Genomic DNA, 22,898 nt, shown 5'->3' on the forward strand with positions numbered 1-22,898 from the left:
AAAGGGATCAACTTTTGAATTCCCCAGGAGCCCCTTCCTCTGAACCATAGGCCCCATGGTCTTCAGGGTTTGTGGTGCTTTAGAGACATCACTAGGATAGGGCAGGTGGTGTTTTGGCCCAGGGCAGCACAATTTAAAGGGTGCCCAGATTTGACACATGCTTCCCTTTGTCAGTTTAGGAATCACTGAGCTTAGCACCAGTTAGGTATTTAAAGGTAGGCACGACCCTGCAGGAGCCACTGTGGTAAGTCATTTTCCCTCCCATCTTGTCTGAGTTGCTTCTTGTGCTGGTTTCCTATCATGAATGATGGAGTTCATGCCAAGGTGCAGTTTCAGGATGGGCCCCAGAATCTATAGGTGTGACTCTGGTCCTGACTTGAGGCACAGTGGGACCTTCTGGAGTTTTATCATCTCTTTGGATCGTGGGATCCGAGATGTGGAGTGGGAGGGGTCTTAGGGGCTCACCCTCTCATTTGCCAGATGAGGCCGAGGCCCAGGGCTATGAAATTCCTTCCCAGGTTCACCCAGATGGTGAATGTCAGAGGCAGGATTTGAACCCAGGTCTTCCTGATTCCAAGTTCAACTCTTCACCCCCTAAACCAGGGGTGTCAAAATCAAATAGAAATGGGCCATGGAACCTGCAGAGGTATCCTATTGACTTGGAAAACCACAGATTAACATTATCTACATTGTCAAACTTTATTTTGTTCAATGTTTTCCGATTCCATTTTAGTCTGGTTCAGGCCTTGTCCCCTGAGTCTGCCAATACCAACAGACATTTATTATGCGCCTTCTGTTTGTGAGCCAAGAGGCAGCAGGGAGCAGTGGGCAGAGCGCCAGCCTTGGCATCAGGAATGGCTGGCTTCAGGTTCTGCCTGTGACTCCCACTGTCTTTCAGTGCCCCACCAGCCAGCGGGAGAGGCACCACTTACAGGTGGGTGGAGGGAGTCTCCACACCAGAAGGTCCCCACACCTGTCAAGTCCTAGGTGTGGGCCCCCCATCTCCGGGGCTCTGTGACCTTGCCCGTGAAGGGCTTATGGTGGCTCACAGATGAGGATACTGAGGCTCAGGGAGGGGAGTCCACTTGCCCAGGGTTGGATGTCTGGCCAGCAGCTTGAGCCAGGACTTGAACTCTGCTCTCAGAACGAACAAGGATAAACAAAAAATGAAGGCTTTACAGATACCATCCCTTCATATTCAGTTCAGACCTATGTCCTCTGTGTATTCCTTACTGAGAAAGTTCTTATGAATTGGAAGTATTATCTTCTCATGTAAGAATGTAAACAGCTTAACCTTTTAATGTCCTTCATGGTTTCTTTTTCTTGTTTACCTTTTTATGCTTCTCCAGGGTCTTGTATTTGAAAATCAAATTTTCTATTCATTTCAGGTCTTTTCATCACAAATGCCTGAAATTCCTCTTTTTCATTGAAATCCCACTTTTTCTTCTGAAAGATTATACTCTGTTTTGCTGGGTACGTGATTCTTGGCTGTAGTCCCAGTTCCTTTGCCTTCCGGAATATCATATTCCATGCCCTCTGGTCCTTTAATGTAGATGCTGCTAGATCTTGTTTTATCCTTATTGGAGCTCCACAGTATTTGAATTCCTTTTTTCTAGCTGCTTGCAATATTTTCTCCTTGATCTGGGAGTTCTGGAATTTGGCTTTAATATTCCTGGAGGGTTTCCTTTTGGGATCTCTTTCAGGAGGTGATTGGTGAATTCTTTCAATTTCTATTTTGCTTTCTGTTTCTAGAATATCAGGGCAATTTTCCCTTACAGTTTCTTGGAAGATAATATCTAGGCTCTTATTTTGGTCATGGTTTTCAAGTAGTCCAATGATTTTCAAATTATGTTTCTGTTTTTCCAAGGAGATATTTCACATTGCCCTCTACTTTTTCATTCATTTGGATTTGCTTTACTGTGTCTTGGTTTCTCATAAGGTCACTAGCTTCCATTTGTTCAATACTAATTCTTAGGCAATTGTTTTCTTCAGACAGCTTTTTAAATCTCCTTTTCCATTTGACTTTTCAAGCTGTTGACTTTTTTCGCATGACTCTCCTGCATTGCTTTCATTTCTCTTTCCATTTTTTCCTCCACCTCTCTAAATCTTCCTTCTCTCTCTCCTACTTTCTCTTCAAAGTCCCCTTTGAGTGCTTCCTTGGCCTGAGACCAGTGGTGTAGTGGGGGCAGCTAGGTGGCACAGTGGATAAAGCACCGGCCCTAGATTCAGGAGGACCTGAGTTCAAATCTGGCTTTAGACACTTGACACTAGCTGTGTGACCTTGGGCAAGTCACTTAACCCCCATTGCCCTGAAAAACCAAAACAAAACAAAAATCATTGGAAGGGAATAGGATGGAGGGAAATAGTTATGATGATTGACTACAATGGCAAAACATATGGTACCTACTCTGCTGGGCTATTGTGAAGAAAATTCTTTATCAAATTTAAGGTACTATATAAAAGTTATGATGAACAGGATGCTATCAGAAAAACCTGGAAAGACCCACATGAACTGAGGCAGAGAGAAATGTACTGTATACAAAATAACAGCATTAGTGTAAGATGATCTGCTGGGAAGCATGTGGTTATCTTCAGCAAGGCAATGATCCAATATAACCCTGAAGGACTTATGAAAATTGAAATCCATCAACAGAGAAAGAACTGATGGTGTCTGAAAACGGACTGAAGCACATTTTTTTTTTGACAACTCCTTAATCTGAGGTTTTGTTTTGATCTGTTTTCTCTCACAACCTAGCTAATGTAGAGATGTTTTCCATGACTGCTCATGTATAACTTAGATTGAATTGCTTGAGTTCTTAGGATGAGGGGTGGGAAGGCAGGGAGGAAGAGAAGTTGGAACACAAAGTTTTAAAAAATTGATGTCAAAATTTGCTTTTACTTGTAATTTGGAAAATAAAGTTCTAAACAAAGAACATCTTGTGGGGCCCCTCTGACGAGGTTGGCGTCCTCTCATGGAATCACTGTGGCTTTACATCCGCACCTCCTTGCCACAGCTCTCTCCTCCGTGCCCACCCTGATGCCCTCTCATCTCCTTGTCTTCATTCTCTCCCTGCGTCCTGGACAGCCAGGACGGGCCTTGAGGTCTAAATGACCACCCCCTGCCCTGTGTCACAGATGCGGAAGCTGAGCTAAGCAGAACCGGGGCCTCTGCCTCTCCCTGCAGGGGTTGTGCCCCTGACCTGGCTCCAGCCTGCTCTGAGTCACGTTCTCACGTCTGGTCCTTTTTCTCTGCTTACGGAGAACGCCCTCAGTCCAGGCCTTTTGTCACAGTGGCAGGGGTCTCCTGATGGACTGTCAGAACCAACCTGGAATTTGTACCCTGGCCCTCAGAGTCATTCCCTCCACATCGCCCTGGAGGCGTCATCACCCTGAAAATCCCCATCCCTTCTTCACTCCTATGAATTGTTGGCACGGCCATCCTCCGAAGGGCACATCTGGAGCTGGAGGGGACCGCGACGGGCATAGCTGCCGCTGACTCTATGGCTCTCAAAGGTGAGCTGAGCTTCTCCCTCTGCCCCTTTCTCTCCTCCCCTACCTGTCTCCCCCTCTCCTTTCCTCTCTCCCTCTCTCCTCCTTCCTCTCTCTCTCTCTCCCCCCGGCCGTTTTGGCGATAGAATAAGCAGCCCTCCTCCGGCTGTGTGGCTGGTGAGCCTCAAACAGGGTTGGGTCTGCAGAGCAGCTGCAGGAGAAGCAGAGAACTTTCCAGAACAGTCTAGACAGGGCTTCACCTCCGATCTAAGAACTTTGTCTCTTCAGGTTTCTTATTATTGATCCACTGTTTGTACAAACCAGTTTTTAAAAATCACCCTGCCTGAAGGGATGGGCTCTCAGCTGTCTCTCATTTGTGGCATTGTACATGGTCACTTAAAAAGCCACCCACCTCTTCCCTTGTGTGGCTGTTTTCTCCTTCTGTGTAGCTGTTGTTGCCGGTGGGTTTTCCCCCAGACCCGCTGGCTTGCTCCTGACGTTCTGCCGTCTGTGTTTCTTGGTGTTCTTCATCTGCGCTGTGTTTAGTGTGCCCACAGTGCCTGCCATGAGTGATGGTGGGGAGTGACGCAGGGTGGGGAGTGACGCAGGGGTGCCGCCCTCCCTGCCCCTCTCTGCCCCCAAGCTTTCCTGCCTTCCTTCACCTCTTGACCAACATGCTCCGAGTCTTGGCCCACCCTCCTGGCTCCTGGTACCTTCCCTCCGAGGCTGCTCCCACTCCATCCCGCCTTGACTTTTTTTTGGAAGCCCCTTGTCCTCCTTTCTTTCCTGTGCTCGGACGGTGAGCTCCCCTCTCTTTGCATCCCTAGTGCTTGGCACATAGCCGGCCCCAGATACATGCTCATTCTCTTTCTCTAGTTGACTCAGGTCAGAATATTCCCACATTAGACGTCTGGGTCTTTTCCAGCTTTTTTTGAGGTTGTGAATAAAGTGACTGAACGTTCTGGCATCGACGGGTCTTTTTTTCCTCTCGGCACCATCAGTGGCGGTGCCAGCAGCCCGTGGGATACAGTTGTGTGGCTTTAGGGGGAGGGGGGCGGGCAGCTTTCTGGGCCCACCAGCATTGAACTTGGCCGCTTTTAGCCAATTCTGGCGCTTCAGTGGGCAAGGGGTGCAGCGTCAGGTCAGTTTTCTTTCATCTAGCCTAGGGCCGTGACATCCATCCTTGTAGCCATGGCGGCAGAGCCATAGGAATCTTCTGGCCAGACACATCCATCACACCTTCTCCCCCTCCCACTGGAGAAGCCTTGTGCTGGGGCGGCTGCCCCCTCTTTGGCCTGTCCGGGGCCTCCCTGCTTGGTCACTGTCAGCACTCTCCTAGAATCTTGCTTGGCTGCTTGGTCCCATCTCTTAACCAGGCTTGGTCAGTCAGTCAGTCAATAAGCAGGTGCTGTGCGAAGGGCTGGCACAGTATGCATTTCCCCGCGCCCTCCTGGCTGGTATTGGTTTAACTTCCCTCTTCTCCAAGCTCTTTTGTGGCAGAGGGAGTCTGGTATGATAGAAAGGGCACTGGAGTGGAAGCCAAAGGGTCTGGCTTCGGATCCTCCCCTCCGACGTTTCCGACGTTGTGAGCTGGAGCAGGTTCACCTCCTGGGGTCTCAGTTTCCTCAGTTGTACAGTGAGGGCCTTGGACGAGGCCTCTACCTAGATCTTGTGGTCCCATGTGGTTCTGCGACCTTCGAGCAAGGTGACCCCGCGCAGCAGGCACCGTATTTGACCTCGGTGGAATCCTGCCAGACCTCGATTTCCTCATCTGTAAAATGGGCATGAGGGTACTTGAGTGGGTAGGTTTGCCAAGAGGGAAGTGCTTTGCTAATAACCATACCACACAGACGGAGATGTGACCTGTTACTCCCTCCCAAGCTCTTCAGAATTGTCCGTAATGGCCCCGTCGACGACTCGTTGTTTAATTTATCCATAAGAGGATGGTGGGGAAGTCTGCCCTCTTGGGTGGAGAATGGGAAGGGCAGATGGAGAGGGAGGTGGAGGGCAGCTCATGCCCTGGGAACGTGCGTGACCGTGTCCAGTGAGGGTGCTTGGGGCCCCGGCATGGCCAGTGTTGTTTGTAGGGTCCGGCAGCCCCTGTGCTCAAAGCACCTGTTGACACGATCCCACATTTATTAATCATGTGCCGTGTGCTGGACCCTGGAGATGCAGAGACAAAAGGGGGAGCGGTCCCTGCCCAGAGGTACCTAATATTCTACACAGCCCCCGTTTACCCCTGGTGACCTAGGGAGGGACAGTCCTTAACTGGGTGTAATTACTGCCTGGCACCACATACCAAGGCCTCATTAAGAGCTCGAGAGCCAGAGTGAAAGTGTTGGACTTGAAGGGGCTTAAAAAAATGGAGGTAGCTGGGTTCCAGTCCTGCCTTCGAGCCGTGTCACTCTCTCATCGACAGATCTACACTCATGATGGTGTAGCGCCCCCTCCCCCAATCCCTCCGCCTGCTGTTGAGAGCGGCCGGCTGCAGGGAGCCGAGTCACAAGAGAGAAGTAGCGGCGGCCTCCTAGGCCAGTCCCTTTGCCTCCCGCGGCAGGGTGATGAGTTGTGTTGAAAGCATCTAACTGTTGCTGTCTTGTCTGTCTGTGCTTCCAGCGTATCACAGAATAACAGAATCACAGCATTTCAGACTTGGAAGGGATTTCAGTGGCCACTCCGACCAAGACTCCTCCCTTCAGCAGGCCGGCCCGGCCACGCAGCCTTTGTGTGAAGACCTCCAATGAGGAGGAGCTCACTACCTCCCGAGACACCCCAACGCATTCATTCCACTTGGGGACAGCTGGGATGATTAGGAAGGGTTTTGCGGAACTTGTGCCTGGATTTGCTTCTTTGCAGCTTCCTTACTGCTCCTGGGTCTGCACTGGGGGGTGGGGGGGTGGCGCCAGGACGAGTCCAACCCCACTGCCCTGGGAAAGCCCTTTGGATCCTTGAAGGGCTGTTCTCCCTCCCACCCCGAGTCTTCTCCTGCAGGCCAAACACCCCCAGTGTAGGCAGTCGAGAGAACAGGCGGTAGTTTTTTAAGTCGGTCAACAATGTTTTGCACCTTCTATGTCCGACCCTATTTTCTATGACCTATAAGATAGATGAGTCCTGGGGAGGTGGAAATGTAGAAGCCGCAGTCCGTGTGTCTGTGTCCTCTTAGTGGTCTCGTTAGGGAGACGTCGTCCATTCCCCTTTTGCCTTCTTGGGAGCCCTTGGTTATCTTACCCCACCTTGTTGTGGCATGGAAAGCCCCCCACAAACTCTGCATATCCCGCCCCAAAGGGATGGGAGAACAGCCAGTGCTGGGGTTGACAGAACAAGGAGGAGCATGCAGTTTTGAACTCCCGACCTCTAACAAAGTATTTTTTTAATCCTGTTTTTCTTTGAAAAAACAAACCCGTTGTTCCCTTTCGGGAGGCCAGACATACCTAGTGTTTACATTGGGAGCTGAAACGTTTTCTAGCACCTTCCTTCTAGGAGAGCCAGCCAAGCCCCCTGGCCTTGGAAGGGTCCATGCCGTTGGGGGGATGGGGGGATAGTGGGCCCCCTCCCCGGCAGCTGTACTTGGCTACCTTCATCCTGGGGAGCCTGGAGTTCGCCTGCTGCCCTTGCTGACAAGGAAGCAGGAAGAGAGGCCGGAAGGACTGTCATTCCCTGACCTGATGGCCCTTGAGTCTTTTGTCATCTTTCAGTCTGAGCTGTAGCCCCGGCCCCCTCCTCCTTCACATGAGGGTGGAGCCTGCCGGATGTTTCTAATCATCACCTTCCGGTTCCCTGGAATAGCACCAAATGTCGCCCCCCCCACACAAAATGGAGGTGGGGGTGGGTGGGAGACCCTTTGATGTGCCTGAGTCTTCAGCCGTGGTCCTTTGTCTTTAGACCCTCAGCTCTCCGCTACATCTACTCTCACTTAACTTTGCTCCTCCTCCTCAGCCTGTTTGGAATTCCTTGTTCTCTCTGTTCCTATGACCCCATGCTCCTCTTCTGATTCTCTGCTTGGTCCTTCTTGTTGTCATTTGCTGCCTCCTTTTCTCCTCTCCCCACCTTGGGGGCCTCCCAAGGTTCCATCGTCCTCTCCCCTCTGCCTGGGTGGGCTCACCCTTGCCTCTGGCTTCAGTGATGACAACTCTGCCAAGATTCCTCAGACTCCAGAGCTCCCGCTTCTAAGCCAACACAGCCAATGGCCCTGATGTGGGGAGCATCTTCCTCCTCTGCCCCACCCCCACCCTGCCTCCTTTCCTGACTTCCCTGTTTCTGTTCCTGGGCTCTCCTTGCATCCTTCCAGGTCCCCCCAGCCTCCCGATCCTCAGGGTCATTTCCGGCTGTTCTTTCTGCCTCACCCTTCCGGACCAGCCTGTGCCCCCTCCTTTCACTCCCTTAGTTTAGGCCCCTATGACGTGGGCCCGAGCTGGACCTCAGGAGCTGGTCTTCTCTCCACTGGTACTCAAGGATTCTTCCTGATTTCTGGGTCTGATCATGAGACCTCAACATTATCCTGGCATTCAAGGCCAACCTTACCTTGCCGTCTCCATCTCGCTTCTTCCCCTGACAAATTCTCTTGACAATCAAATTAGAAGCACTTGCTGCTCCCCTCCGTGCTTTTGTTTCTGTGACCGGCTCATGCTGACTCTTGCCCACCCAACATCTGTCTTCGTCTCTGCCTGTGGAAGCCTTCCCTTCCTTCACGACCTTTCTCTGAGGCAGCTTCCTCCCCACTGCTGAAGGCCGTCCCTCCTGCTGGCCTTTCCGGCGGTCACGCTGGTGGGCCTTTTACAAGGGTACTTTAGGACTCGGTCACTGGAGCCATCCCTGAACCAGCCCTCTGGCGAGCCTCCGAGGCGCCTCCCAGCAGGGGCCGCTGCTCCGCCAGAAGAGCTGCGTGTCCTTGCTGCTCTTGGGGCGTGTCTCGTCCCTGCCTGTCTCCCTTGGGCATCCATGCTTCCCAGGCCATTTACGTCACAGCCAGAGGCTCCCCCGCCCAGAACCGATCCGCAAGATGTTTGGCTCAAGCTGTCGGTTTTCAGGCCTCCTCGATGCGTGAGCTCGAGTCCTCTGGGTGAAACGAGTGCCGCACCACTGTTTGTGGAGGGCACAGAAAAGCCCGTGTGTCAGGACTCCTGCTGGGAGTAACTAGCGCATCCCTGTGGGTATCGCGGTCCGACTCCCCTCTGTATCCCCAGCACTGGTTCAGTGCCTTGTAAATAGGAGGCGCTTAATAAATGTTGGTTGACTTGAATTGTGTTTCCGTCTCCTCCTTCCTTGGGCTGGTGGCCCTGGCTAGTGTTTTCTTTTAAAATAATAAACTAAACAATGATTGCTTTTACACAGCGTACCGATCCTGGGGGAAAATGTTGGTTTTAGTGCCCCCCTTGTCCCAGGAGACTTTAAAAATTTCTTGTCCCCAGCACAGTGCTTGATACCTTAATAAAAACTTGTTGAATTAAATGGAGTGAAATAGTTATCATTAAAATGAAATATTAAAGTGAATTGCCCACTCCAAGCCCGGATGATGAATATGTTCGCCCAAAGGTCTTCAATTCAATTCGGTTCAGATCCTGGCTCCATCATTTACAGCTCCTCTGACTGTGGGCAAGTTATTCTTACCTCCCGGGGCTCATTTTCCTTATCTGTAAGATGAAAAGGTGCTGCTACCTTGTGCAGTTGAGACTGCTGGGCCTCTGAGCTGCAGCGGGCTATGCTGATCGCGTCTCTGGGCTAAGTTCATCCATATGGGGAGCCCCTGGAACTGGGTGGGAGCGGGGGGCACCAGCTGGCTTAAGGAAGAGGCAAACCAGCCCAGGTCAGAAACCCAGCGGGTGGAAGCTTCCGTGACCGTTGGTAGTGGGCCCAGACCCACAAGTAGCCCCCACTTTTCTAGCCTGGGGGATATGGGGAGACAGACTTTTAAAAAATCCAAGAACCAAAAAACATAAAATAACCTAAATTGTTGCACATGGAGCATGGTGTTTGGAGGAAAAACAAATTTAGATCTATTTGGTGTTAGGGGAACAAAACTGTCTGAAGTATCCCAAAGTGGAATGAACTGTCTAAGGAGAATAGCAGGTGCCTCGTTTGTAAAACGAGAGTCGGGTCAACTGGCCGCCGAGGTCCCTCCCACGTCTGTGCCTGTGATCCTGTGGGCCTCAGTTTCCTCATCTGTAAAACGAGGTGGTGGGCTCGGGAGATCTGGCCTTGGCCTCAGCCCAGCAGGGAGCCCAGGTAAGTTGCTCCCCCTCTGCAGTGCCTTAGGAAGCCAGCCCTCTGAGCCTCTTAACGGGTTAAGCAGCCGCAGAGCTTCCTGAGGGGCTCTGGTTTCCAGTCCCCATCAGAAATAGGACCCCTGCATCAGAGAGGTGTGGGTGGTGCTTGAGGGCTAAAGGGGGCGTGGCCGTTAGGTCTGGGATCAAGAAGTCTTCTTGGAGGAGGTACTTGGGGAAACTACTAGAGAAAGATGCTTCCCTTGGACAGTGGGTTCACGAGCAGCTGCTGAACCACAGGTAAGAACTGGAAATGCAGAGGGTCTGCCAAGGGCCGACAGCCTGGGCCTCCGTCAGAAGCCCACCTCAGCCAAGGGCTCCTCCGGTGACCTTGGGCAAGTCACCGAGTCTCTCCAGGGCTCAGTTTCCTCGTTTGCCACATGGGGACTTTGACTTTATCATCTCAGAAATCCCTTCTGCCTCTGAGTCTGTGACCCAAGGATCTCGGTTAATATTTGTGGGACGGATTGGACAAACAGGGAAGGGCGGCCCGAAGCTCATTTCAAAGCTCGGCTGCCCCCTAAAGAGCTTTCTGTCCGACTTGCTGCTCAAACCCCTTCAGTGCCCGTCGCTGCTTATTGGAGGGTGGGCTTCTTGAGAGCAGGGAATGGCTTGCTTCACGCCTAGCAAGTGCTTAATGAACGCTTCACTCATTCATCCATTTTTGATACCACCAATTCTGAGATCATATTATAATAGAATGTATTGTATTATTCAGTCACGTCTTGTTCTCCTTGACCCCATTTGGTATTTTCTTGGCAAAGATACTAGTGTGGTTTGCCATTTCCGCCTCCAGTTCACTTTATAGATGAGGAAACTGAGGCAAACAGGGTAAAGTGACTTGCCCAGGGTCACACAGCTAGTAAGTATCCAACTCAGATTGGAACTCAGGAAGAGGAATCATCTTGACTCCAGGTCTGGTGCTGTATCCACTGAGCCGCCGAGCTGCCCATATTAAGTTAATTATATATTATTGTATTCTATTTCTATCAGACCTGTGTGATTCATTAGTTTCTGGAGCTCCCCACCAGCACCTGCAGCTCCCACCATGAATTGTCCTGGGCACCGGGAGCATGACTTGCCCAGGGTCACATGGCTGGTGTGTGTCCCAGGTGGCATCTGAGTCCAGGTCTTCCTGATCTCCAGGTTTGCTCCCTACTCATTACACCACATACCAACCCCCTTCTCTTGTGGCTAGAACCAAACCCATACCATTCCTCTTCTCCATCATTTTCAGTATTGGGACAGTCACAAAGGCCTCCAAGTGTTTTCTGATTGGCTGATGTGTTGGTGGGGGGAGGTGAGGGGGATTTTTGGAAGTTAGCCCAGTCAGCTCAGAAGAAACGCTTTGAAAAAAAGGTTGTATATGTGGGAAGTGGGGCTTCATCTGATATTAGAGATTTACAGCATCTCAGAGTGGGGAGGAGTGCTTGTGGCCCTGCTCTGCCCCAAGAACAGGTAGAGCATCCAGCTATTGTGTGTAGGAGGATGTCCCAGCTCAGCAGGCAGACCTTCCTGCTGGGGGACCTCTCCCGTGGTTACCGTCAAACCTAAACGGGCTTCTTTGTGACAACTCCCCCTCTCTCCCCATTATTCCTAGTTCTACCAGTTGGACCCATAGGGGATGAGTTCCTGTCTCCATATGGCTTTAGGATGTGGGCTCCAGGAGATGGGAGCACCTTGAGAGCAGGCATGGCCTCACTTTTTAGTTGGTATTTTCATTGCCAGCTAGACTCCCTGGTATGTAGTGGGCACTCCAGGAAGGCTTGAATCAAACACCAGCCCTGCAGAGACATGAAGGCTCCAAGTCTTTTTTCCAGGGTTAACATCTTTATTTCTTTGAGATGATCGGAACTAGGCACCCTTGGATACATTCCTTTGGATTCCCTCCTACTTACCCAAGACCTCCCTAGAACATGATCCTTGAAATTAGGCACAGTAATCCCAGCAGGGTCTGACCAGCAGGATCCTCCCCTCCCTAGTCCTCGGGACTGAATATAGTTTAAGATCATAGTAATTGACTGGGGCAGCTAGGTGGCACAGTGGATAAAGCACTGGCCTTGGATTCAGGAGGACCTGAGTTCAAATCCAGCCTCAGACACTTGACACTTGCTAGCTGTGTGACCCTGGGCCAGTCACTTAACCTTCATTGCGGGGGGCCCCCCCCCCCAGCCAATCACACTAGGTGGGGTGGACGGGGGCGGGTAGGTGGACTCAGGGAAGGAAGGGAAGGGTTGGACCAGACCAGTGCTTTTGACGGTGTAGTCCAGCAGTTCTCAAGTTTTTGGTCTCAGAACCCCCTTTACATTAAAAATTAACGATTTCCCCAAAGGTGGCTATACCCACTGATATTTGCCATATTAGAAATTAAATGTCCTAGTATTATTGTGAAAATAGCTTTGACCTTCTAGATTTGCTGGAAGGGTCTCAGACTCTCCTCCACCCCTCCTGAGTTTCTGGGCCACCCTTTGAGAACTATTCCCATGGGGAATTGCTAATTTTGTGTCCTCTATCTGAAAATGCTCATCACTGAGTGACTTGCCCAGGGTCACTGAGACAATGTGTGTCAGAGGTGGATTTGAACATGGGTCTCCCTGACTCTCAGAGCTGTCTCCATTGTGCCACACCTCTCATCCAGTTGGCTTTCAGTAACTCTGGCCATCACATACTTGATAGGAGAGGATTTGATTTTACTTCCAGAAACCTTATCCAAATGTGCAGGTTGTTGTGTAAATGGCATTTTTAAAAAAATTCTGAAGAGCTTGTTTTTTATTCTGGTATCTAGTAAAATGACCCCAGACTTGAGCAAATGGATGTTTGAAATGATAAGACTGTGTTTTGTGAGGATGGGTAGAGATTAATGTCTAACCTGAGGGTGTGTAATTGTGAATGAGGACAGAGTGAGAACAGACCCTTGGTGTCCTGCTTAAAGCAGGTCCCTTGTGAAGGTACCACGTGTTAAGTCGAGCCTGTACGATATCCTGATAAGATGAAATCTGGGACTCTGTAAATGTTGAAGGTAGAAAATGCTTGACATCATTCTAGATCTCTATTTCAGAAAACCTTGGATGGCATAGGCCCAAGTCACATTCCATAGACCAACTGAAAAACGGGGCAGTGGGCTTGTTGCCACCGTCCAGCGCCAGCGTCACGTGGGTGACCTTACCCAACTCCACTAGAAGCAAAGATGGGCCGTCCAAGCCAGAGTCCAAGGTGAGTCAAGCGCCTTTCAAAAGCAGTGGCTCACTGTTAACATCTTGGGTTGTAGCTGGTTAAGAAAGTGAGCAAGGGCGTCTTTTCCCTGGGGGTGGGGGTGGGGGGGCAGAATGATTAAAAGCTGGCTTGCTGGGAGGAAGTCTGCAGCTTTGTGCATGCCTCTCCTTAGGCTGACACTGTTGTCAGACACTGGATGAATTGTGAGTTTATGAGTGATGAATCTCATATTTTCATTGAAATTGGAATAATTTTAAGTGCCAGTGGGAGAATTCTAATGGGCCCATTAACAACGCTGCCCACTGACACGATGGGGGCTCTTGTAATATATTACGTTGCTCTGTTGAATAATAGCTGCTCCATTCAGTTCAAAGTAATGTGATGCGTGATAGCCATGGCTGAATTAGCCAGTGCCTCCCTCCCATCCAGCATGGATGGGCCACATGCTGTGGACCAGGTGCTGAAATGTTGCAGGGGCCTCTTGTGCCAGACTCTGGGCTCCCACGGACCTTAACGTTGGAAAACATTCTTGGACTATGTTGTCAGTGGTGAGTGAGGCTGACCAGAGCTTCCAGGCTGGGCTTGGATAAGTACAAACAGGCGTGGTCTCTTGTCATCTGCCCAGACTTGTCTCCTAAGTAACAAATAGCCTGAAGTTCTTCCCTTTGAAAAGGGGCCAAGGACCCACTTTTCTCCTGTTCCTTTTACTTTGCATTGTATGATGATTATTCTGTGTGTGTGTGTGTGTGTGTGTGTGTGTGTGTGTGTGTGTGTGTACCAGCACATTTCCTATTGCTGTTTTTAGGTGATTTCTAGAAATGAAGGGAAAACTGTGCGGGTCCTAGAATTATGTGTCAGAGACGCCTCCTGGTTTCAGATGAGACCATTTTATGTGTAGGACACTTTGCAGGGCTCACCAGAAGCCCAGTGAGTCTCAAAGGGCTGATTTATCTTTGGGAGTGAAATAGCAGACTAGGTCAGTTTCAGAGATGGCGCTCCATGATATCATCACTGTAGATTTCATGCTGAGTCACCCATCAAATAGCTCCTGAGCGCCAACTAGGCAACAAATAGTAGATGAGATAGTTAAGAGCAAACATTTTATAAAGATGTGTTTAATAACAATCATATTCTAATCTAATTTATTAATAATCATAATAGTGTGATGAATAATAATCATAATGTTATGGACATAATAGGAGAGACTATTTGGTGGCACAGTGGAGAGAACATAGGACTTGGGGTCAGGAAGACCTGAGTTCAAATTCAGCCTCAGACCCTTCCTAGCTGTATGACCCTGGACAAGTCACTTAACCCCTATCTGCCTCAGTTCCTCATCTGTAAAAATGGGGATTATGATAATACCTACCTACCAGGATGGTGGGAAGGGTCAAATCAGATCATATTTGTAAAGCGCTTTCTAAATTTAAAGGATTTCATTTCTATATATCTATATCTGTGTGTGTGATACATACATATGTGTGTGTATGCACACCCACACACACACATTCACAATCTGTAGCTGTTGTAATAATAGGTGACATTTCTAGAGCGCCCTAAGGTGTTTACACAACGTTTTCCAAACCCTTACCTTGACACTAGGAGGATGCAGTCACGCTTCATTATTTGTCTCTGAAAAGACATTATCGATTGTCTTTATCTTTAATTGTCTTTTTCAGTACCTGGTCAGCGCATTCTGTGGTCTGGCTCCAGCCCATTTTTCTAGGCTTAATTAATGTCATGGGGGAAATTGATGGGGGGTTTGGGGTAGGGCTTCTTAGGAATACACTACACCCTCTTGCACACAAATCCAATTAGAATAAAATAATAGTTTATTTAGGTGCTAGGGAAAGGAAACCAAGAGAAAAATCCTTGGATTTCTCATGGGAAGTAGGCGTGGCACAGAGGCGTGGCTCTCTGAGATACCTTTCTCTCCGAGGAGCAGGAGACAGGCAGATCCTTTTATAGAGGACTGGTGGTGGCTGGATGAGGTGATCCTCAGACTGTAGAAAGTTCCTTTACTGGGGGAGAACCATCCCCCACTGGTGGTGGCTGGGGGAGGTTGGGTAGACACAAAGGCAGCAGCCACACCTAGTTTTATCTCCCTGAGGGGTAGGGGAGACTGGAATGAAGGGTGGTGGTCCTGGAGCTAACTCAGTCAAGATCTCTTTAGATGTGTCTGTCCTTTGGTTTAATTTCTCGAGGAGAAGGTTCTTTGATTTACCCCCAGAAAACTTCTGAAGTTCCCCTAGGACCCATAACAACTAATGTTATTCTCATCCCTAAGCTTCAGCTCTCCCATCAGCCTGACCTGTTTGCTGTTCCCACCTCTCCCTCTTAGCCCTGGCTGCTTGTGGTGTCTGGAATGCCTTCCCTCCTCACCTCTACCTCTTAGAATTCTCATTTTCTTGGATTCTTCAAGTCTACCTAATTCTAACTTTCTTAAAGGGGTCAGTTCAGGCTATGGCCTTTGATCTCCTAGGCTAGAAAAGTAAGCATTTGGGGCTGTTCTTTTAACCGGACTCCTTTCACTCTAGAGGGAATGTAAGATGTTCTGGACTGGGGCAGCTAGGTGGCACAGTGGGTAAAGCACCGGCCCTGGATTCAGGAGGACGTGAGTTCAAATCCAGCCTCAGACACTTGACACTTACTAGCTGTGTGACCCTGGGCAAGTCACTTAACCCTCATTGCCGCCACCCCCCCCAAAAAAAGATGTCCTGGACTGCTTCTAGAAGGGAGAGTGTCTGCCTAGAAGTGGCTCTGGTCCTTTGCACAGCAGTCTCAGCTGGGCCTAAGGATGCTGGGCTTTTGTTTTCCTTGAGACTCATGCTCTGGCCTGAGGATTTGAAGTCTGTTGACCTTGCCCTCTCTCTGATTCCTTTCTCTCCTCCTGCTTCGCCTCCTTCCTTCCCTTTCTCTAGAATGTATGGTCCAGCCAGACTGTCCTTCTTCACCTTCCTCATACACAACTCTCCATCTCCCATTTCCATGCCTTTGTATTGGTTGGAATTCATGCCCACTTTTCTCACTGTTGCTCTGTGTATTTGTGGGAGAGTGTGCAGGAGACCTGCTTTGTCACTGATGTTCATGCTAGGTCATGTCATGAGATGCTTGGTGCCACTTGTGCCACTCAATCAAGTATGAAGGCAAACCCACCGATGGGGGCTTGTAAGCCGAAGACCTACAGAATACCTTGAACCCCGGGGGAGGTCACCATTCCCGCATTTGATTTAGGGCAGTAGTAGCCCCAGAGAGAGGGACTATACACATACATATTTGTCTCTGAATAGAATGTAAGCGAGGCTGATTCCTGTTTATTCCCAGTTCCTAGCACAATCCCTGGCATATAGCTGGTACTCGGTAGATTATTTATTGATCACTTCCACCACTCACATTTAGATTGGACTTAGAAATTTGTGAAGCATGTTGAGAAGAAGGGAATTTACATGAGGCAGCTGGGTGGTGCAGAGGGTTGGGTTTGGAATCAGGAAGGTCTGAGTTCAAATCCAGACTCTGTGACCCTGGGCTGGTCACCCCCCTTCTGTCTTGGTTTTCTCCACTGTAAAATGGGGATGATAATAGTATCTACCCTCCCTGATTTTAAGGATTGAACTAGATAGTAGTTGTCAAGCTCAATGCCTGCTATGTAGTAAGTCCTATTAGCATCACCACCATCCATTATCACCCTCATCACCCCCACCCCCATTATCATCCATCGCCATCTCCACCATCATCGTTGTGTTGGATCTGAACATGTCTTATAATGCCATTCATTTTCAAAATCCAATTCCTTGTTGATCAGACAAAATATAGACATTTGAAGTGATGCTCCTAAGATAAAGGTGTACCTGGTACTGTCCTTGGCATCTTACTGCAAGCATTTTGGGAGAGAAATTGGGAAATACAAAGAGCCTCCTTGGGGCAGCTAAGGGCTCCATAGTGTTTAGAGCACCAGATCCCTGAGTCAGAAAAACTCTTTTTTCTGAGTTCAAATCCAGCCTCAGACACTTACTAGCTGTGTGACCCTGGATGAGTCACTTCACCCTGTTTGCCTCACTTTCCTCCTCTACAGTGAGCTGGAGAAGGAAATGGCAAACCACTCCAGGATCTCTGCCAAGGAAACCCCAAATGGGGTTGCAGAGAGTCGGACACAACTAAGAAGACTGAACAGCAACAAAATACTCCTTGCCTTTTCCCAGTTTCTTCCTCCCCTCTCCAACCCCACCCCCCCCATTTCAGCCCTGGATACCATTCATAGATGTCTGGGAAAATGCTTCTTTTTGGAACTTGTTCTGTTCCATTCTCCAACAGAAAAAAAAAAAAGCTTGACAATTTAGTATGTATTTAATAAGAGTCCAAAGAGACTCAGAATCCATTCTGTTATCAAAGGCAGTGATCTCACAGCTTCCATTCTTCTGAGGACAGAAGTAGCTCAGTGTGGAAATGAAATATTTCTCCATTTACCCCATTAGGGGAGCCATATTTCAAGCCGCTAATGCTGGGCTGGATTGAAATCATCAAAAGAGGCTCTTGGTGTGTTCCACTTGGTGGAGGAGACTCTGGCTCTGCAGAGAGACGTGGCGTCATTTGTTTAATAGGCAGATGAGGTTGGACGCTTGGAGGATGACCCAGGCCACCCTACGCCATCCCATCCCTCCCTGCAAACAGCCTGAGCAGCAGCGATTAAGCCAAATGGACCTTCCTGGGAAAATCATACAGTTTAATTTTCTGATAAGCTTGCTGCGGTCCTCATGGGGAAAAGTCTTCTGAGAATAAAAGAAAAGGAGAGGGGCGTAAAGGAGAGAGCTCGATCTCATAAGGAATTTCCCTGCTTCTGGTGAAATCGTGCAATGTAGCAATGACGGTTTTAACCCTTTAATAGTACATCAGGCTAACAAGAATGATGCCCTGACATCCAGGTGGGAACCCTGCCTGGTGGGAACTGTGCTGCCCAGCCTCTAAGGATCTCCAGCATCTCTCCCTTCCCTCCTCAGGCTCTACTTACTGGAGTTGAGGTTAATATTGTGGAGGAAAGGGAGAGTAGTGGTGGACAGATGGATGGATGTGTGTGCATATATATGTATCTGTCTCCATAGAAGTTTCTCTTCTTTTCCTTTTTTTTGAGGGAACCATAGCACAGACAAACTTTATTGTTAGAAATCTATTCAAAACCATAGAGATGTGAAAGAGAAGACAGTGGGGAGAGAGAGAAAGGCCACCCCGGCAGAGGAGGGTGGTTTTTTTTTTTCATATAAGTTTCATTAACATATTTTTCCTTTTTGGGGGGGACGTGGCTTATGTAGAAACATGCTTTCCATGACTGGGGGTGTACAGTGGACAGGGTGTTTCTTGCATTCTGAATGGGTGGGAGAAGGGGTGGAGGGAGGGAGAGAGACTATGCAAGTGAAAGTAAAAATTAGATTAAAATTAAGAAAATAGGCTTCATTGTTGCTTTTTGTTTGTCCATATGTCATGGCTGGTTATGTCAACTCCCCATCCAGCCCCCACCCCCTTTTAACCCACAGGAAAACAGGCCAGATTAATGATGTAGCAACTGACAGGACAAACGGGTCTAGAGCTGGATGGAGCCTCAGCGGCTACTCCAACCACTTGATTTTGCATGTGAAGATGTCAGAGGTGGGCTGGAATCTGGGTCTTCTCACACCAGTCAGTTTTTTTCTCTACTCTTCTACCCTCTTGTTTCTGAAGGTATGCAGTATTCCCTACCCATAGACCCCCCCCCCCATCTCCTGTTGCTCAGATGTCTTTGGCCACCATCTCCCCCTCCCCTCTGTCTCCTGTGATGAATCGGCCTTCCTCCTTATCGAGGCTGACCCTCTCCTTGTTCAGGTAATCCCTTCCATCCCTCCTCCTCCAACAGATTGTCCCCTCTCTCTATCATCCCTGCTCTTTCCCTTATTTTCAATCTCTCCCTGGCTACTGCCTACAAACACCCTCACTTGACCCTTCCATCCCAGCTAGCTGTCCTCTCTTCTGCACTTTGTGGATAAACTCAAAGGCTGTCTGTGTACATCTGGCCCCTCTCTTTTCACTCTGTTCTTTTTTTGTGTGTGTGTGGGGGGCAATGGAGGTTAAGTGACTTGTCCAGGGTCACACAGCTAGTAAGTGTCAAGTGTCTGAAGCTGAATTTGAACTCAGGTACTCCTGAATCCAGGGCCGCTGCTTTATCCACTGCACCATCTAGCTGCCCCTCACTCTGTTCTTAAAGCCGGCTTCCAACCTCATTGTCCCACCAACACTGCTCTCTCCAGAGTGACCAGTGATCTCTAATGGTGTTTTCTCAACCTTCATTCCCCTTGACCTCTCTCTGTGTCTCGGTCTGTCTGTCTGTCTCTCTCCAGTTGGTAACACTGAGCATCACCCTCTCCTCCACAATAGTCCCTTCCTCCTAGGTTTTCGGGGCCTCCTGGGCCCTCTTCTCCCGCCCGCTACTTCTGCTTCGCTTGGTGATCTCCTCAGCTCCCATGCATTTCATGACCATCTCTATGCTGACGATCCTCAGATCTACGTTTTCTGCCCAGCTCACATCTTTAGCTGCCTTCAGACATCATGAACTGGATGTCTACGGACATCTTAAACCCAGCGTGTCCAAAATGGAGCCCATTCTCTTCCCACCCAAACTCTCCCCACTCCTACCTTCCCTATTCCTGTAGAGGAAAACACCATCCTCATAAGGCCCTCAGGCTCACAACCTAGGGGGAGTCCTGGACTCCTTCCTCTTTCTCTCACGCCCCCTCATGCCCCCCAGTATCCAGGCGGTTGCTAAGACCTATCAGTTTCACCTTTGTGACATCTCCCAAATACAGCCCTTTCTCTCCTCTGACAAGGCCCCCGCCTTGTTACAGACCCTCTTCACCTCACTCCTGCTGGGGGGGGGGCGGTCTTGCCTGCCTCTTGACTCCCCCCACTCCACTCTATCCTCCATTTGGTCACTAAAATGCTTTTCCTAAAGCACGGGTCTGGTCCTGTCACCTCCCCCACTCAATAAACTGTTGGCTTCCTATCGGGAGTGAATACAAAACCCTCTGCCTGACATTCAAAGCCCTCCCTAAGCTGGCCACCCGGTCCCGTCTTTCCAGTCTTCTTACACCTTACTCCCCAACACATCCTCTTGGATTCACTGACACTGGCCTCCTGGTTATCTCGAAAACAAGACCCTCCATCTCAGCTGCAGGTATTGTCTCTGTCTGTCCTCCATACCTAGGACCTTCTCCACTCTGACCTCGGACCTCCCTGGGTTCTTTGAAGTCCCAACTAAAATCTCACCTTTGACAGGAAGCCTTCCCCAACCCCTCTTACTTTTAGGACCTTCCCTCTCTTAATCATTTCTTATTTATTCTGAATATAGATTCCTTCATATATTGTGTGTATATGCATACACACATATATCTTAGTTTGTGTGTTTTCTTCCTCATTGGATTGTAATCCCCTTGAGGGCAAGGCCTATCTTTTGCTTCTTTTTGTATCCCTAGTGCTCAGCTGAGTGCCCGACTCATAGTAGGTGTTCACTGATTGAATATTTCAATATTATTCCTGACACCAGAGTTGGTTTTTTCCATCCACTGTTATACATTGATTCTGAAAGTATGAAGCATTCCTGTCCCAAAGACCCCCCCCCCAACATAGAAGGGACCCCCCACCCCGGCCCAGTTACCCATAGACTTCCTTGGAAGGCATCAGTTTTATCATAATTTGTGACAAATTTTAAAGAAAAACAAGGTAATGACAATTATTTCTTGGTACTGTCTCCCCTTCTGTTGTCGTCTATTTAGATGGTATCTCACCACAGATAGGATTTCAAGCAGCTGATGCCTGATTTGGGGTCTGTCGGCCCATGATGGATAAAGACTTGGGACTATCAGCATTCTGACCCTGGGCCCAATGCAATTATTGTGTGCTTGCCGCTTATGACTGAAAATAACTTTTCTTTCTCCCCGAGGCGATTACCCAGAGAATCATCCCACTGCGTTTAATTAATTTCATATGCTTTGCTAGGAGGGAATGTGGCTTTATGAAGTCAAACTCGAAAAGAAAGTTTGTGACAGTCAGGATTTACCGGAAGCATTTAGTCACAATAGAAATGGGATGCTTTCTTCCCTTGTATTAGGTGCCGGGGAAAGTGTGAGGTCAGCCTGGTGTAAAGAATTACACTGGAGAGGCTGGACTATTGACTGGTCTCACCTCCCATGTGTGGGGGTGGTCCTAGGCTCTGATTGATGAGTGTCCATCTGGTCAGCCATCTACAGGCCAGACATGGTCCTGTGTGCCTTTCCATCTCTCAGAGATCAGTAATGAGGTCAGCATATCAGGCAGTCATTTGCCCCTTCCCATCATATCTCACCTCCCATTAGAATGGAAGTTCATCGAGGGCAGGGATTTTGTTTTGAATTTGGATCTCCAGTGCCTGCAATATAAAAAGGGTCTGATTCCTCCCAGACCTCTGGTGATGGGGACCTCACCATTACTATTTTTTTTTTGTGGGGCAATGGGGGTTAAGTGACTTGCCCAGGGTCACACAGCTAATAAGTGTCATGTGTCTGAGGACGAATTTGAACTCAGGTCCTCCTGAATCCAGGGCTGGTGCTTTATCTACTGTACCATCCAGCTGCTCCCTCACCATTACTAATAATAGCTATCATTTATTTGAGAAGTGTCCCATGACAGTGGTCGCTGATGAAGTGACTGCATCCAAATACGAATCAGTCCATCAGCAAACATTCAAAAAATGCATGTGTGCCAAGCACCTGAGATACAAAAATAAAAATTAAGCAGGTGGTGCAGTGGATAGAACACCGGCCCTGGAGTCAGAAAGACCTGAGTTCTCATCTGACCTCTGATAGGAGCCATTTGACCTTGGTTGTGGGTGCCAGGCCTGGAATAAGGAAGATTCATCTTGAGTTTAAATCTGGCCTCAGACACTAGCTGGGTGACCCTGGGCAAGTCAATTCACCCTGTTTGCCTCGGTTTCCTTATCTTAAAATGAGCTGGAGAAGGAAATGGCAAACTGCTCTAGGATCTCTGCCAAGAAAACCCCCAAATGGGGTCACACAGAGTCAGATGGGATGGAAATGATTAAGCAGCACCAAAATGGGGATAATAATAGCACCTACCTCTCAGGGTTGTTGTGAAAATAAAAGGAGATATTTGGCAAGTACTTTGAAAACCTTAAAGTGCTATAGAAATGCTACTTATAATGATAATGATGATAGCAACAAATCATCCTGACCTCAAGGAAGCCTGTTGGATTCTAATGGGGCAAGCAACCTATGTACACATGCATATACACATATACACACACACTTACACAGACTTTGCATGTGAAAAATAAGTACTAAATCATTTGAGGATGAAGGCAGTTGCATCTGGGGGGATCAGGAAAGGTTTCTTACAGGAAATGGTGCTTGATCTGAGTTTTGAAGGAAGCAAGAGATTCTCATGTATGGAAGGGAGGAAAAGGTCATGCCAGGCAAATGCTTTCCTCTATCCCAGGGCTTCTTAAACTTTTTCTGCTCATGCCCCCTTTTCGCCTGAGAAATTTTTACACAACCCTGGGTCTCTAGGTGTATAAAATGGGCATCTGTAACCTTTTACTGTTGGCACGTTTTCCACGACCCCCACATTCAGTTATGCTGCAATCCACAGTTTAAGAAGTTTCACAAGTGGTCTTGTGACCTGGAGGAAGATGGAGGCCCGTACTTCCTGAGGCCGACCTTTCTTCCTCTGGGGAAATATTTTCTGAAATCAAGCCTCGCTCTAGCACTTTGCCATCCACCTACTAATGCTTGTTGTGCTCTCTTGGCCCAAGCAGAAAAAAGCTCGATCCCTTGTTCTCATCTTAGGCCTTCTATTGCTTAAAGACAATAACCATCACCCTTCCTCCAATTCTTCTCCAAATTACACATCTCCACCTCCCTC

The 22,898-nt window shown here is 48.8% G+C and overlaps 1 protein-coding gene across 2 annotated transcripts in view; it reads left to right on the forward strand.

The window, feature by feature from the left end:
• OSBPL10 (oxysterol binding protein like 10) overlaps nt 1-22,898 on the forward strand; it is a 233,233-nt gene that overhangs the window by 137,894 nt on the left and 72,441 nt on the right. For both annotated transcript variants that reach the window (XM_043965396.1, XM_043965397.1), the window contains exon 6: nt 12,808-12,962. In XM_043965396.1, the coding sequence (XP_043821331.1) occupies nt 12,808-12,962 (155 nt within the window). The remainder of the gene's footprint in view (nt 1-12,807; nt 12,963-22,898) is intronic.

The sequence above is a fragment of the Dromiciops gliroides genome, chromosome 5 (genome assembly GCF_019393635.1).
Source record: "Dromiciops gliroides isolate mDroGli1 chromosome 5, mDroGli1.pri, whole genome shotgun sequence".
NCBI lineage: Eukaryota > Metazoa > Chordata > Mammalia > Microbiotheria > Microbiotheriidae > Dromiciops > Dromiciops gliroides.